The sequence below is a fragment of the Centruroides sculpturatus genome, unplaced genomic scaffold (genome assembly GCF_000671375.1).
Source record: "Centruroides sculpturatus isolate CEXI.00-Female unplaced genomic scaffold, Cexi_2.0 scaffold24, whole genome shotgun sequence".
Lineage (NCBI taxonomy): Eukaryota > Metazoa > Arthropoda > Arachnida > Scorpiones > Buthidae > Centruroides > Centruroides sculpturatus.
The window spans coordinates 1350641-1364769 of record NW_019384375.1 but is presented as its reverse complement, the minus strand read 5'-3'; the positions used below and the strand labels follow the sequence as shown (position 1 = coordinate 1364769).

General features: G+C 30.4%; 1 protein-coding gene across 1 annotated transcript in view; it reads right to left on the bottom strand.

Moving 5' to 3' along the window:
* Positions 1-14129, bottom strand: part of LOC111616870 (sushi, von Willebrand factor type A, EGF and pentraxin domain-containing protein 1-like) — a 184934-nt gene that overhangs the window by 59198 nt on the left and 111607 nt on the right. The window contains exon 22 of the mRNA XM_023358224.1: positions 1435-1723. Coding sequence (XP_023213992.1) covers positions 1435-1723 — 289 coding nt within the window. The remainder of the gene's footprint in view (positions 1-1434; positions 1724-14129) is intronic.

Genomic DNA, 14129 nt, shown 5'->3' with positions numbered 1-14129 from the left:
ATACAGTAGAACCTCCATTATCCGGACCTCCATTATCCGGATTTTCGATTATCCGGATTGTTCAAAATAAACAAAAATTTTACGAATTTGCTGATTTGCACTTGGCGAATTACGACACTGTTTATGTACGTGATGGAATGCATAACATTTTTTGTTTTAACAACGTCTCACCCGGCACAGTAGCCGTAAACTCTTAAATATATTTTACGTAGTAATAAAAATATAACTTGACATACGTATTTATAAATAATTTATATTCAAATTACATCATTTCTATGACCAAGGGCGGCGTAAGGCATGGACGACGTGGGCCACCGTCTATGCCTTGCGGTCCGAAGGGCCTCGCGCCTCGAAGGTTTATGCATTACTTAAAAGCCGCTCACGCAACGAAAAAATTTTACTTGTCATAAAACGATAAATAGTTTGTCAAATTTTTATTCATAAAAATGCAGTTTCAACTGCTTTTTATTTTATAAAATCCGTCTTCTTGCGCCACCAGAGGGCCTTTTAAACAATAGGTAGTCTGTTAGCGTTGGTCAGTAGTAGTCCTAATGCAATACGAACGTTTGTTTCTTGAAAATTTGATCACGATTTAAATACAGTATTTACTTTTAATATTACCGTTATGCCATCGAAAAGAAAACGTGTTGTATTATCATTAAGACAAATTAAAATATTTGTTTTGATTATCCGGATTTTTCCTTATCCGGACTACCTTCATCCCCAATTAGTCCGGATAATCGAGGTTCTACTGTATATACAAAATATGGCATACAGTCACAGTAATTCAGCAGCATATCTGCCTGTCAAAGTTTATCAATCTTCTGTATACACCACTATTTTGGTCCTTTAGTGGAGTCTTTTCACTCCTGACAAGATTGAACACAGTAGGAGGTCAAAATGTCATAATTTTCTTTTTATCTTGTTCTTTAAAGGGTGGTCACAATGCTTCTGACTAGCATCTGTTCCTGTCATTTTTACAAATGTAGCATTGTTGATTTCTGAAGACTTTTTAACTGATTTTTTTTATATGTTGCTATTAAACAGTCTTTAATCATTACTATACATTGGTTTAATAATTTACAAACTGACATATCAGTTTGTAGGTTACAATTTTTATATAACAGTATACTAATATTTACAACACAAAAAACAATTCTTAAATTCAGACAGCCAACACTTCTCCCTAATGCATAATAAGTAGTTAAAAATAAACAAACCCTTTACATTTACTTCTAAGACCTGCAAAAAGCAGGTTTTAGGATTGAAAGCATTTGTTTTATCTTAATTTTCTCACGTTTGTGTTAATTTTTCATCCTGCTAGGAAATAACATAAGATTAGTATGTTTCTTTTTTAATTACCTTCCCCATTTTTGGAAGATTGGAACTTTTAAAATATAGTTTCTGCAGTAAAAGGATTTATCTGATAGTAATTGAATGATAAAATGTTTGCTTCTGATTGGATGAAGAATATCTTTTTTTAATAACAATAGTTTTAATAATAATTATACTTACTTGAGTTATCTCTCCCAAAAATGATTCTACAGCACTAAATGCTCCACCAATACTATCTTGTTCTTGTCCAAGTACAAAATATCCACTCCAAAATGGCCTACCAATGGCCATTCCTGATCCTTTTAATTTAATCATATCATCCCAATAAAGAAACCAATCACCTGTTTGACTATCCCATGTAATAGCACAATGATGCCAATCTTTATCCCTATAAAATAGCAATTGTATTAGAAACAAACTAAAGAAAAATATAGTAATGATCTGAATGTTTTATTATTTCATAAAAAACAACAAAATAAATCATTCATTCTTTGAAAAATAATTTTAACATTACATGGAAATATTTTAATTAATCAAAAATCAAAAGTAGGAAATGCATGATTTTTGTTTAGTTTCCTTTTTGCTTATTCAATTAATATTTTATACCAGAGGAAAATAAATGCTTGTATATTCTTTCAAATCAACATAATTTAACAAAAAATTCAATAGTCATATTTATTTTACAAATTATNTGATGTAAAATACTTGTGGAATTCCAAAAGTGCTTTTTTTATGTGTATTTTATTGTTATTCGATTCAAAAATGCAAAATAAACATATTAAAGTTAAGAAACTTGCTGTAAATTTTCTCAGATCATACCAATTAACATCAGCCTGGTGTGAAATTTGAGAGGAAGGTGTTATTTTTAAGGTCATGGTAGATGGTCAGTGTAACCCACACTGACTAACTACAACTACTAATGTTAATAAGTCATTAATTGTTTTATTGTCTTGTAAACGAAAACTTTCTTCCTGATTTTAAGTCAGTCAAATTACAATGTTATTATTTTATTATACTTGGAAGAATGTTTTCTTTAACATTTAATTAGCAACTAGTTTTGTTAGATTTGATTAATTTTGTATTTTAGTTGAAGTTTAATTAACATGCCAATAACCACAGGGTTTCCAGCATACTGGTCTCTCCCATTTTATGCAATATGCTGGTTATTCTGTGAAAATATGGTATTAGCATCAGTATTTTTTGAAAAAGAACTTATTTAAATTAAACAAAGACACATACCTACAACCAGAACAACTCAAAATAGTACTTTAACTAATGTTTTTATCTGTTTGTAACAGATATCTATCTTCAGGTACAATTCATATATGCAGAACTAAATGAACAAATTAAAATCAAATATGATTTTTTAAACAAATTACAAATTGAGTTTAAAATCATTTTTTGACTTTTAATTTGTGCTGGTTGTAAGTATGTGTCTTTGTTCACATGAGATATTCCAGTTTTGGAGTTTAATTGATTGAAGAATTATTATCTAAGTTCATCATGTTCCTCTTGATTCATTGATAGAAGCATATATTACATTTGTTTAACATATTGATTACAACAGTAAAATCATATAGTAGAAATCTATAGAACTAATATTTAGAGACTTGACTTAGAGTAAGAAAATCAATACAATTAGAAATAGAATTTGTGTACACGTATCTGCATTTTTATATGGCATAATAAATGAGAGAATATATTTATTTTCCATTGTCACTACAAACCAAAACTTCAGAAAATTAATTGTTTAGCAGAAATTCAAGTATACGTGAAATATTGATAAATTCAAAGATGTGAATAACTTTAATAATAAAATAATAAATTTTGTTGAGTAATACCAATGCCTTTTAACTTTTTTCTAATAGTGGCACCCCACTTGATAATTTTTTCTTGCAGAACTTCTATTCCTTTACCAACATAGAATTATTATACTTTTAGTAATTCATGTAAAAAATGTTTTTGCACTGCTCAGCCTTCTAGTGTAGTTTTTAGCACCCCAATTGACAACCACTAATGCTGAAAGTCCATAAAATCAAATGTTACCAAGCATATTTTAACATAAAAGACATTAAGACATTTTTTTTACAATATTTTACTCAAATCCAAATATCTAATATAAAACTAGCTTTCATGAGAAAACAAAATTAACTACACTTCAGCATAGACAATAAAGGAACTAATGTTAATCTGCTGAAACACCCAAACAGAGCGTACAGGTGAAAATATACTGTATTTTGTTTTGACTTTTGACTAAGCTCTCCTCTATTTGGTAATTGGAAACTCACCAGTATAATAAGTTCTATTAATAAACAAGGTCCAAGCAGACAGAATATACACAAAAATTTATAAGAATAAGGACATAAAAAAATTAACCACACTTCACATCAAAACTATTTTGGCATAATGTACTTACTGTCTTATGAAATTAAAAACAACTTTTTATTCAAAATTGCAAGTGCTTTTGAATAAAAAGTTGTTTTTAAAACTGCAAAATAGTGAATACAATATATCAAAACTAGCTTTAATACAATGCAGAATGTAAAGTTATCAAAGTACAATAAAGAACAAGTTGATGAAATTTGAAAAAGAAAGCATCCAGCTTTAGTTGTTTGCTCTTTGATATAGAGATGATGAGAAAGCCTCAGCTGCAGTCTTTTAAAATGTGCTTTATTGGAGTAACTGGTATTTGTAAATAATTAATTTCACATCTTCCTTATGTCTTCCAGCAATACTTTATTAAAAACAAATGTTTTTGGCCTAATTTACATGCCTGCTTCAGGTTTTACACATTCAAACTAAACCATTTACTGAGTGTTTCAAAATTGGAATGTTCCTTTAAAAAGAATTTAAAGGTCAGAAATATTTACAATTTATTATTTATGGCATTCAGTTGTGTTATTTTTACCTTAAATTATATGTACTGTATTTACTGTTTAAGTTTATTGAAATGGGTATTCTTTAGGGTCTGGGAATGAATAAATTCACTTTCTAATTTCTAATAGGGAAAAATGATTTAGATTTCAAACAACTAGAGTTCAAAAGACTCCTGGAATGAATTAAATTCCAAGCATTAAGCCCTACTGTACTCTATCCTTTAGATATCCACATAAAAAGAAATCTGATGAAATTAAGCCTGATATTGATGTGACCACAAGTCTTTAGAAATGATGCAATTATAATAGAAAAAATCCTGATCCAAATTTCACAAAGCTTCAAACAAGTTCATACTTGATGGAATAGTCAGTGTGATGAGAGATTGCACTTGGTTAATAGTAACTATGTCTATTTTATAGGAGATAGGGTGATAGGATAGGATAGTTCTGTGGTAATTTTGCTACACATACAAGTACTTATGTTATATGAGAAAAACATAATTTACACTTCATGCCAGGAATGTTACAGAAGAGAAACCACACTAAAAGAGCATTAAAAACACATATTTTAATAAAAATTGCAAGTACTTTCAATGACTTACAGTCATCACCATCAGGCAATAAAATCAAATGCAATTTTTAAACTTAAGAAAAGAACAGAACATAAAATGGTCTTTTTTTTAAATTTGTAAAGGTATGTGACTGATTATGAAATATGAAAGTTAAAACAAACTAATATAAATAAAGTATACATGAAATTATTGACAAAAATAGAAAATTTCCAAGTGTAAAATTTTTGTGAGAGCATCTACAGGCTGAATTATTTAAATAACGATATCTGCAATTAAACTATATTGATGACAGAGGAATTACACAGTGATAAGGACAAGATATAAAGATTTTCCCATAAGAACAAAATTCTTTTGACATAGTACCACCTCACTAACCTAGTATGAGCGCAAAGCAGTACATAGACATGCTTTAGTACTCTATTCGAGAGCTCAGTTGTAAGTCTATTTGCAATGCCAACTTGATGCGCAAACACAAACTTGCAACATTTTACAGTGGTTCCAATGTACATTGTTGTAGTTCCTAATAACAAATTCTGCAACAGAATTGTGTAAACCCTCAATTTTTCATGTAAGGTAATAGTGTTCCTATCATTACACAACCACCTATGTAAAGTTTGGCTGGGGAACAATTGGTAAAATAAAGCCATGAGTTCTAAAGAAACAGGCTAGGCATAAAGATAAAGAACCCACCAAAGGAACTGGGAGATGAACAATGCAGCAATTGTATTTATTCAGAGGAATGTCTGTGGATATATTGACTTTCTGATGCTGCTGAAGAAATACCTATATAGAGCTGGGGAATATCCTGCCCTGTGCACTGTGAGAGAAATAATCTGCAATAATTTGTTCTTAGTTCTGTCCACTCATGCTTAGGTGGACAGTACTAAGAATGCTCTATGTATAAGCTGAAATGGCAGAATTTACAAATAATGGGGGATAGAAGGCAGCAGCAGAGACGTGTGGCAACATACCAGCCTTGTGATGGACAGAAAACATATGCCCAGCAGGTAATCTGTACATGAATAAGTCTAACAAGGGTATCTTTTCACATTGTTCTTGCTCTACAGAAAATTTTATTGTAGAATAGACAGAAGATAAAACATCAACAGCACACCATGATATATAATAACTAACCTGTAAAAACCAATACTGGTGCGTTTTCTCCAAAAAAATACAATATCACAAATGTTTTCGAACATAAAGTTCTTCCTCAGGTGAGAAACGGACGAAAAATTGAATAAAATTCAATGGAACACTTTTTGAAAGAGCTCCGCAAAACGATTTGAAAAAATCCTCGTGCGGTTGATGACATCGTTGCGCGTGCGTCTTCCTCAGAAGTAAAAAATCTCTCTATTAACATCCATCGTATATAAATGCTTGCCACGCTACGGATAAAGATAACTGCTCCTTACTGTTAATACACTTATTATTTTGGGCAGTTTTGTATATATAAATCATTTCCATCCACCTCAAATGTTCCGTATGTTGCGTGGAGCAGATGATCTTAGCCTCAACATGCCTATAGAGACATACAATTCTTCTTCAGTACTATCTCATGTGAGCAAGACATCATTTACATAATGGAGATTTAAGAGTGAGTAGCAAATAGCCAGTGGGGAAATAAAAACTCTAAACTCAACATTCCTCATGATGAGTTCCACAAGAGTGGCAGAGGGGGGAGAGCCCATGGGTACACCATGTTTATGTTTGTAAATGGTACTATTAAATTGAAAGTAATTATTCTCTGTTATAAGAAAAAGCACTTTCCTCAAGTCAAATATCTGTGGAATGGAGTAAAGAGCTCTAAGAAGTAAATGATTTCATTTTTGTCCAATTTTGTTGATAATTTTGTATATACCTTATTTTTATTAGTTTGTTTTAACTTTACAAATATATGGTAAATCAGGCACTTGCTGTATGATTTTATCAGTTATAATAAGTTATTTTTCCTTGAAAAGAGCATTTGTGTAAATAAAATTAAACCTGGATGATAATTGGGAAAGTAGATAAGGGCCAGAGGAATCTATGGATTTAATAGTCAGTCAAGCACATTTCTATAAGTACATTTATATCTGATAGCAAGTTTAATAGAGCCCTGAAAAGAGGTTTAAAAAAACCAGTAGTGAAAAGTTTTAATACAGAGAGTACTATCCCATCCTGTCACTATCTCCCCTAAAACAGGCACAGTAAGTATTCACCAAGTGCAATCTCTCATCATGCTGATTATACATTGTTGGGAAATTTTTTCTTCAAAATCTTCACACATCATTAGTAAGATTTTGTAATAATTCTTCCAAAAGTGTATTCTTTGTTTTGGATTAAGCACAACACTTGACATAATCATGTTTTTCATTTTCCAGTTGGTAAGATATGGTTAATGGTTACCCCATCCATATTGATTTGTTCAAAACACTTTCAATATCATCACAAATCTAAATCAATGATGACACACATTTTCAACGTGTTAAGAAATAATTTTCAAAATATAAGTAAGGAAACTTTTTTACACCCTTTATATATACTCTGTTCAACATATTCAACTGACAAACTATTAGTTATTTAAGAAAAACAAAAAAAAAGCACGAATTTAAAGCCAAAGTCTTTTTTCTAAAGTAACTTACACAATTTTCAAAATAAATGTCCCAAACAACAATTTGTTAAAACTTTTCATCAGCTCCACAGCACATCCATTTTGAAAGGATACTCAAGTCATTTTTATTAGAACAACTAGCTGCAAGTACCCNATGATGCAATTATAATAGAAAAAATCCTGATCCAAATTTCACAAAGCTTCAAACAAGTTCATACTTGATGGAATAGTCAGTGTGATGAGAGATTGCACTTGGTTAATAGTAACTATGTCTATTTTATAGGAGATAGGGTGATAGGATAGGATAGTTCTGTGGTAATTTTGCTACACATACAAGTACTTATGTTATATGAGAAAAACATAATTTACACTTCATGCCAGGAATGTTACAGAAGAGAAACCACACTAAAAGAGCATTAAAAACACATATTTTAATAAAAATTGCAAGTACTTTCAATGACTTACAGTCATCACCATCAGGCAATAAAATCAAATGCAATTTTTAAACTTAAGAAAAGAACAGAACATAAAATGGTCTTTTTTTTAAATTTGTAAAGGTATGTGACTGATTATGAAATATGAAAGTTAAAACAAACTAATATAAATAAAGTATACATGAAATTATTGACAAAAATAGAAAATTTCCAAGTGTAAAATTTTTGTGAGAGCATCTACAGGCTGAATTATTTAAATAACGATATCTGCAATTAAACTATATTGATGATAGAGGAATTACACAGTGATAAGGACAAGATATAAAGACATTTATTGTTGCTTTTATATTATGAATATCTATATATTTATAGTCCTTGACCATTTTAATTAATTTTTGCATTAATTGAAACATTTAAAAAATATTTTTGTGATTTGTGTTGTCACCTAGAAATTGCATTTTAACATTTTTACATGAGGCAGACAAGGAGCCTCAAAGACAAGGTCAACTCCATCTGTAAAGACTGTTTTATTCTTGAGATTGTGAAAAAGGGCAAGATGTGAAGACTTTTATTGTTGCTTATATATTGTGAATATTTAACTCTTAGTTTTGTTATGTGAAATTTTGTAATGACTTTTAGGAACACATACTGTATTATGAAAGAAACAAGAAAATATACTAGTTATACAGTCTTNTACTTTCGTCCGAGTGCCACGCTCATTGGCATTTACTTTAGAGCTATGTGACGTCATGTTTAGTGAAATTGGTAAGCTCGGAGTGCTAGCTAGTTCGTTGTCGAGCTTTGCGCTAATTCAATATGGCTGCTCTCATGAAAAAATTACTTTCTGTATAAAGTACTAAAAATGGAATTAGTTTTCGAAAAATAAATGGCAGAAAGTATTTTTATTGGTAAATTTCAATTATTTGTTGTGTAAAATGTTTACAATGATCTTTTTTTTTCATTGTAAGGTTCAATAGCTTTAGATGACTTTTTTCATAACAGAGTTAATTAATGTGAAAAAAATTAAGTTCGATTCATTGTTTATAATTAAAAGTGAGATTTACCTAATACGCATTTGGAATCTTCAGAAATGTTATGNATCAACAGCACACCATGATATATAATAACTAACCTGTAAAAACCAATACTGGTGCGTTTTCTCCAAAAAAATACAATATCACAAATGTTTTCGAACATAAAGTTCTTCCTCAGGTGAGAAACGGACGAAAAATTGAATAAAATTCAATGGAACACTTTTTGAAAGAGCTCCGCAAAACGATTTGAAAAAATCCTCGTGCGGTTGATGACATCGTTGCGCGTGCGTCTTCCTCAGAAGTAAAAAATCTCTCTATTAACATCCATCGTATATAAATGCTTGCCACGCTACGGATAAAGATAACTGCTCCTTACTGTTAATACACTTATTATTTTGGGCAGTTTTGTATATATAAATCATTTCCATCCACCTCAAATGTTCCGTATGTTGCGTGGAGCAGATGATCTTAGCCTCAACATGCCTATAGAGACATACAATTCTTCTTCAGTACTATCTCATGTGAGCAAGACATCATTTACATAATGGAGATTTAAGAGTGAGTAGCAAATAGCCAGTGGGGAAATAAAAACTCTAAACTCAACATTCCTCATGATGAGTTCCACAAGAGTGGCAGAGGGGGGAGAGCCCATGGGTACACCATGTTTATGTTTGTAAATGGTACTATTAAATTGAAAGTAATTATTCTCTGTTATAAGAAAAAGCACTTTCCTCAAGTCAAATATCTGTGGAATGGAGTAAAGAGCTCTAAGAAGTAAATGATTTCATTTTTGTCCAATTTTGTTGATAATTTTGTATATACCTTATTTTTATTAGTTTGTTTTAACTTTACAAATATATGGTAAATCAGGCACTTGCTATATGATTTTATCAGTTATAATAAGTTATTTTTCCTTGAAAAGAGCATTTGTGTAAATAAAATTAAACCTGGATGATAATTGGGAAAGTAGATAAGGGCCAGAGGAATCTATGGATTTAATAGTCAGTCAAGCACATTTCTATAAGTACATTTATATCTGATAGCAAGTTTAATAGAGCCCTGAAAAGAGGTTTAAAAAAACCAGTAGTGAAAAGTTTTAATACAGAGAGTACTATCCCATCCTGTCCCATCCCCTAAAACAGGCACAGTAAGTATTCACCAAGTGCAATCTCTCATCATGCTGATTATACATTGTTGGGAAATTTTTTCTTCAAAATCTTCACACATCATTAGTAAGATTTTGTAATAATTCTTCCAAAAGTGTATTCTTTGTTTTGGATTAAGCACAACACTTGACATAATCATGTTTTTCATTTTCCAGTTGGTAAGATATGGTTAATGGTTACCCCATCCATATTGATTTGTTCAAAACACTTTCAATATCATCACAAATCTAAATCAATGATGACACACATTTTCAACGTGTTAAGAAATAATTTTCAAAATATAAGTAAGGAAACTTTTTTACACCCTTTATATATACTCTGTTCAACATATTCAACTGACAAACTATTAGTTATTTAAGAAAAACAAAAAAAAGCACGAATTTAAAGCCAAAGTCTTTTTTCTAAAGTAACTTACACAATTTTCAAAATAAATGTCCCAAACAACAATTTGTTAAAACTTTTCATCAGCTCCACAGCACATCCATTTTGAAAGGATACTCAAGTCATTTTTATTAGAACAACTAGCTGCAAGTACCCGCTTCACTGGGTTTTTATTTGTTCATACATTTATATGATATATCATATAAATGATATTTATATGATATATCATATAAATGATATTTATATGATATATCATATAAATGTATGAACAATTTATATCATAATATAGTTTATTATATTTTTACTTTTCACACTTCACTATTCACTTTTCACTTTTTTCTGTTATTCATACACTTTTACTTATGAAAAATCAACTAAAGTATTTGCGTCATACATCTCCAAAAGCCATCCCCACTACTCACACATAATGGTCCTCGACTATTCCAAAACATTTTCGACTATTCAAAAACATTTAAGATTAAGATTACATTAGAGCCAATCTTACTCGTTTTCACAGAATGCAAGAATTAGGCCCTCCGTTTCCAGACTAATTAGAGAATTTTTACATGGGTCTAAAAATATGTTTGATTTCCTGCAAAAACGCAAAAAACCGCATCTGCACCTGTAAATCTTGCACACCGCTTTAGCTTAGCACTTCCATTGTAAACACATTTCGAAGACAACCACTTTCAACCCCCATATTTCCCACATCCTTATAGCTATCGAGATGCAACCACCATAGTCCACGATGGGACACTTGGGGCTACTACCACACACAAAACACCATTCATGTGCAATGTGTAGTTTTGGCTGCAGAGTGAAATATAGGCTCAAACACGTCCATCATTTATATATATATATATAGATGTATACAATTGAAAACTGTATGAATGGGCTAAACAACAAATGCATTAAGTAGAGATAGAAAAACTAACAGACTGGAAATAACTGAATCAGAAAAATAATGATTAAATGTTTTACCAAACTTATATCAGTGATTTCATTTGATTTAGAATTATTTTGGAATTTGGATTTGTCTGTATAAATCTACACATACAGAACCAGAATTCCTTAATTTAGATTGAGAGAGAAATTGTTTTAAATGGTAAAACTGAATCGAAGATTTACTTTGAAGACCTCAATTAATGTTCTTTCACTTTTGCTCTTGTGGTAAGATTTGTTATATATGCTAAAAATAACTTGTAAATTTGAAAAAAATAAGTAATTAGAACAGTGTTTCTCAACGGGGGTGATATCGCCCCATGTGGGCATTTTTCCATGTTGAGGGGACGATTAGTAACAATTTATATTTTGGGGGACGAAAAACAATTTTCTGGACAATATAGTAAAACATTATATTAAGAATAATTAGATATTTTATTTGTTATATCGTACAATAATTAAACAAACAACATTATACTAGTCACTAGTTTATTCAATACAGTACGAATTTGGCATTAGCCTTGTCCCTCGGCATCGGACTTTTGTAGTGAAGGGGGTGATACTACATAACGGTTTTATTGAAGGGGGCAATACTATGTTGAAGGGGCGATGATTCACTAGAGATTGAGAAACACTGAATTAGAATAAACATTCATTAAGCAAATTATATATTTATATATTAATAGTTAATTATGGTGTATTCTGTGCAATGTTAAAAAATAAAAATACTTTCAATTAACTTACTTGTACAAATATCAGAATCCTGAATAAAAGAAACTTTTCCATGAATATTATATTTACAGTCATTCCAGGAAATGATGTTTCCCAAAAAACCACAAGATCCTTTTATTTCTTTAATTTCACTATAAGACAGCACATGATCCCAAACATTGAACTATAGATAAATTTAAAAAAATCATCATCAGAATTACAGTTTATATAGTAAAAGTTTCAATGGGAAACAAACATCATTTATTTTAAGTAAAATTAATTTTGACCTATTAGTAACAGGCAAAAGACCAATAAGATCAACTAAAACTCAGTCACAGGGTAGAAACTCAAACTGAATAGGAGTTTTGAGAATGATGATTATAATGATTCTTACTTAACTTATGAATAGCTTATATGTTTTTTTTTAATATAATATGTTATCTGTTTTAATAAATCTGTTTATATTGCACATTAAATGTTTTTTAACACTAATAACATATCATCTGATCCAAAACCTAAACTTCTAATTAAGATATGTCATTTCGTGGTTTGAACTAAAATAGAACAGAATTGCTAAGTAATTTAAATACAAAATATTCACAACGTTTTTGCAAGTTTGGCCATTAGGTATTTACATTGTGCACTATTAAAAATATATGAAAAAATTATTATAGTATAGTATCTATGTTGTATTCATTAGTACCTAGTGAGATAAAGAAGAAACATATTAATTAAACCTAGGTCTCCTGTAATTGAGAGCCATTTTAACCGCAAATACATGACCTAACCATTTGTCTTCCATATTTTAAATGAGAATGTTGTTTGTAGTGGTATAACAAATGGTTTGAAGGGGGACATTTCTTGATTAAGTAAAACTATCTCTGCATTTTACCAATAAGCCACTGCTTTTTTGTAAGCTAACAGTTATTCTGCCAGTGTTATGTCTGCATTTACATTTTCAAACTGCCCCTATGTCCTATCAGACTATGTGAAAACTTTCTATAAGTATTTCCTACATAGCACTTTGTTATCTGCCCAGTAGAAGATTCTGTTTCTTTGAGGGCCTATGTGCAATTTTGTTGTAAAGCCAGTTAGACTTGGTATGCTTGTTAGAGATTGTGAAAAACTGGTTATACTCATATAACTGGTTGCATGACAAAAGAATAAAGTTACACAGACTTGATTTACAGAAGGTCAGCACTAGAAAGGGGAGAGTACAATGAGGTCACTATGACCAACAGTTCCTCAAGGCATTAAAAGCACCAACTTTTATTACACAATGGAAAACTTTACGAAAATTGTCATGACACAATGTGACATACACATCAATATTATATTTATCAAAAACTTCAATTGTTGATTCCAACAAGGCCATTCGGTAAAAGTGATTTTTTTATATTAAAAAGACAATAAAATCATCAATTTATGAGTTATATTGCTGTTCTTACTGGGGTGAGAAATATACACTTTTTAAATGTTAGCTTAATTTTTAGAAGCATATTATCTTTGTGCTATGTAATTTTTAAGGTCCCTTGAGATGAAAGGCTCTAGGTGTACACCTAGTGTGCCTATTGGGTAATGTGATGTTCATTGCAAAAGGAGCACACAAATATATATATATATATATACATACATACATACATACAAGAAACAATATCTTTATTTTGTGATGAACATGGTTCTTTGGATTCCAAGTCTTTTTTCAGTCCACAGATTTAAGAAATTTGTATGGATTTTTGGTACCAACAAAGTCTTGATTAAACAATAGGGGGAACCACAAACAATATTAGGTTCACAACAATCAATATCAATTGATGCCTCCAGGACATACACACACAAAAAAAATTAATTCTAAAGCCTTAATCTAATTAAACACTAAATAAAAATGAGAAAGATAGACATAGAAATAGAAATGAATAAAAAAGAAGTTCATAGGAAAGTGGGCACCTGTGGCTTTGGCATAGTCCCAGGTGTGGTGACACTCTTGATCCCAGTTTCTTACACAAAAGAAATGATATATATCTTGTCCTTTCTGCAAAGGATCTCTTTGGTATTATCTGTTAGTCTTGATTTTCTCTCTTCACTATA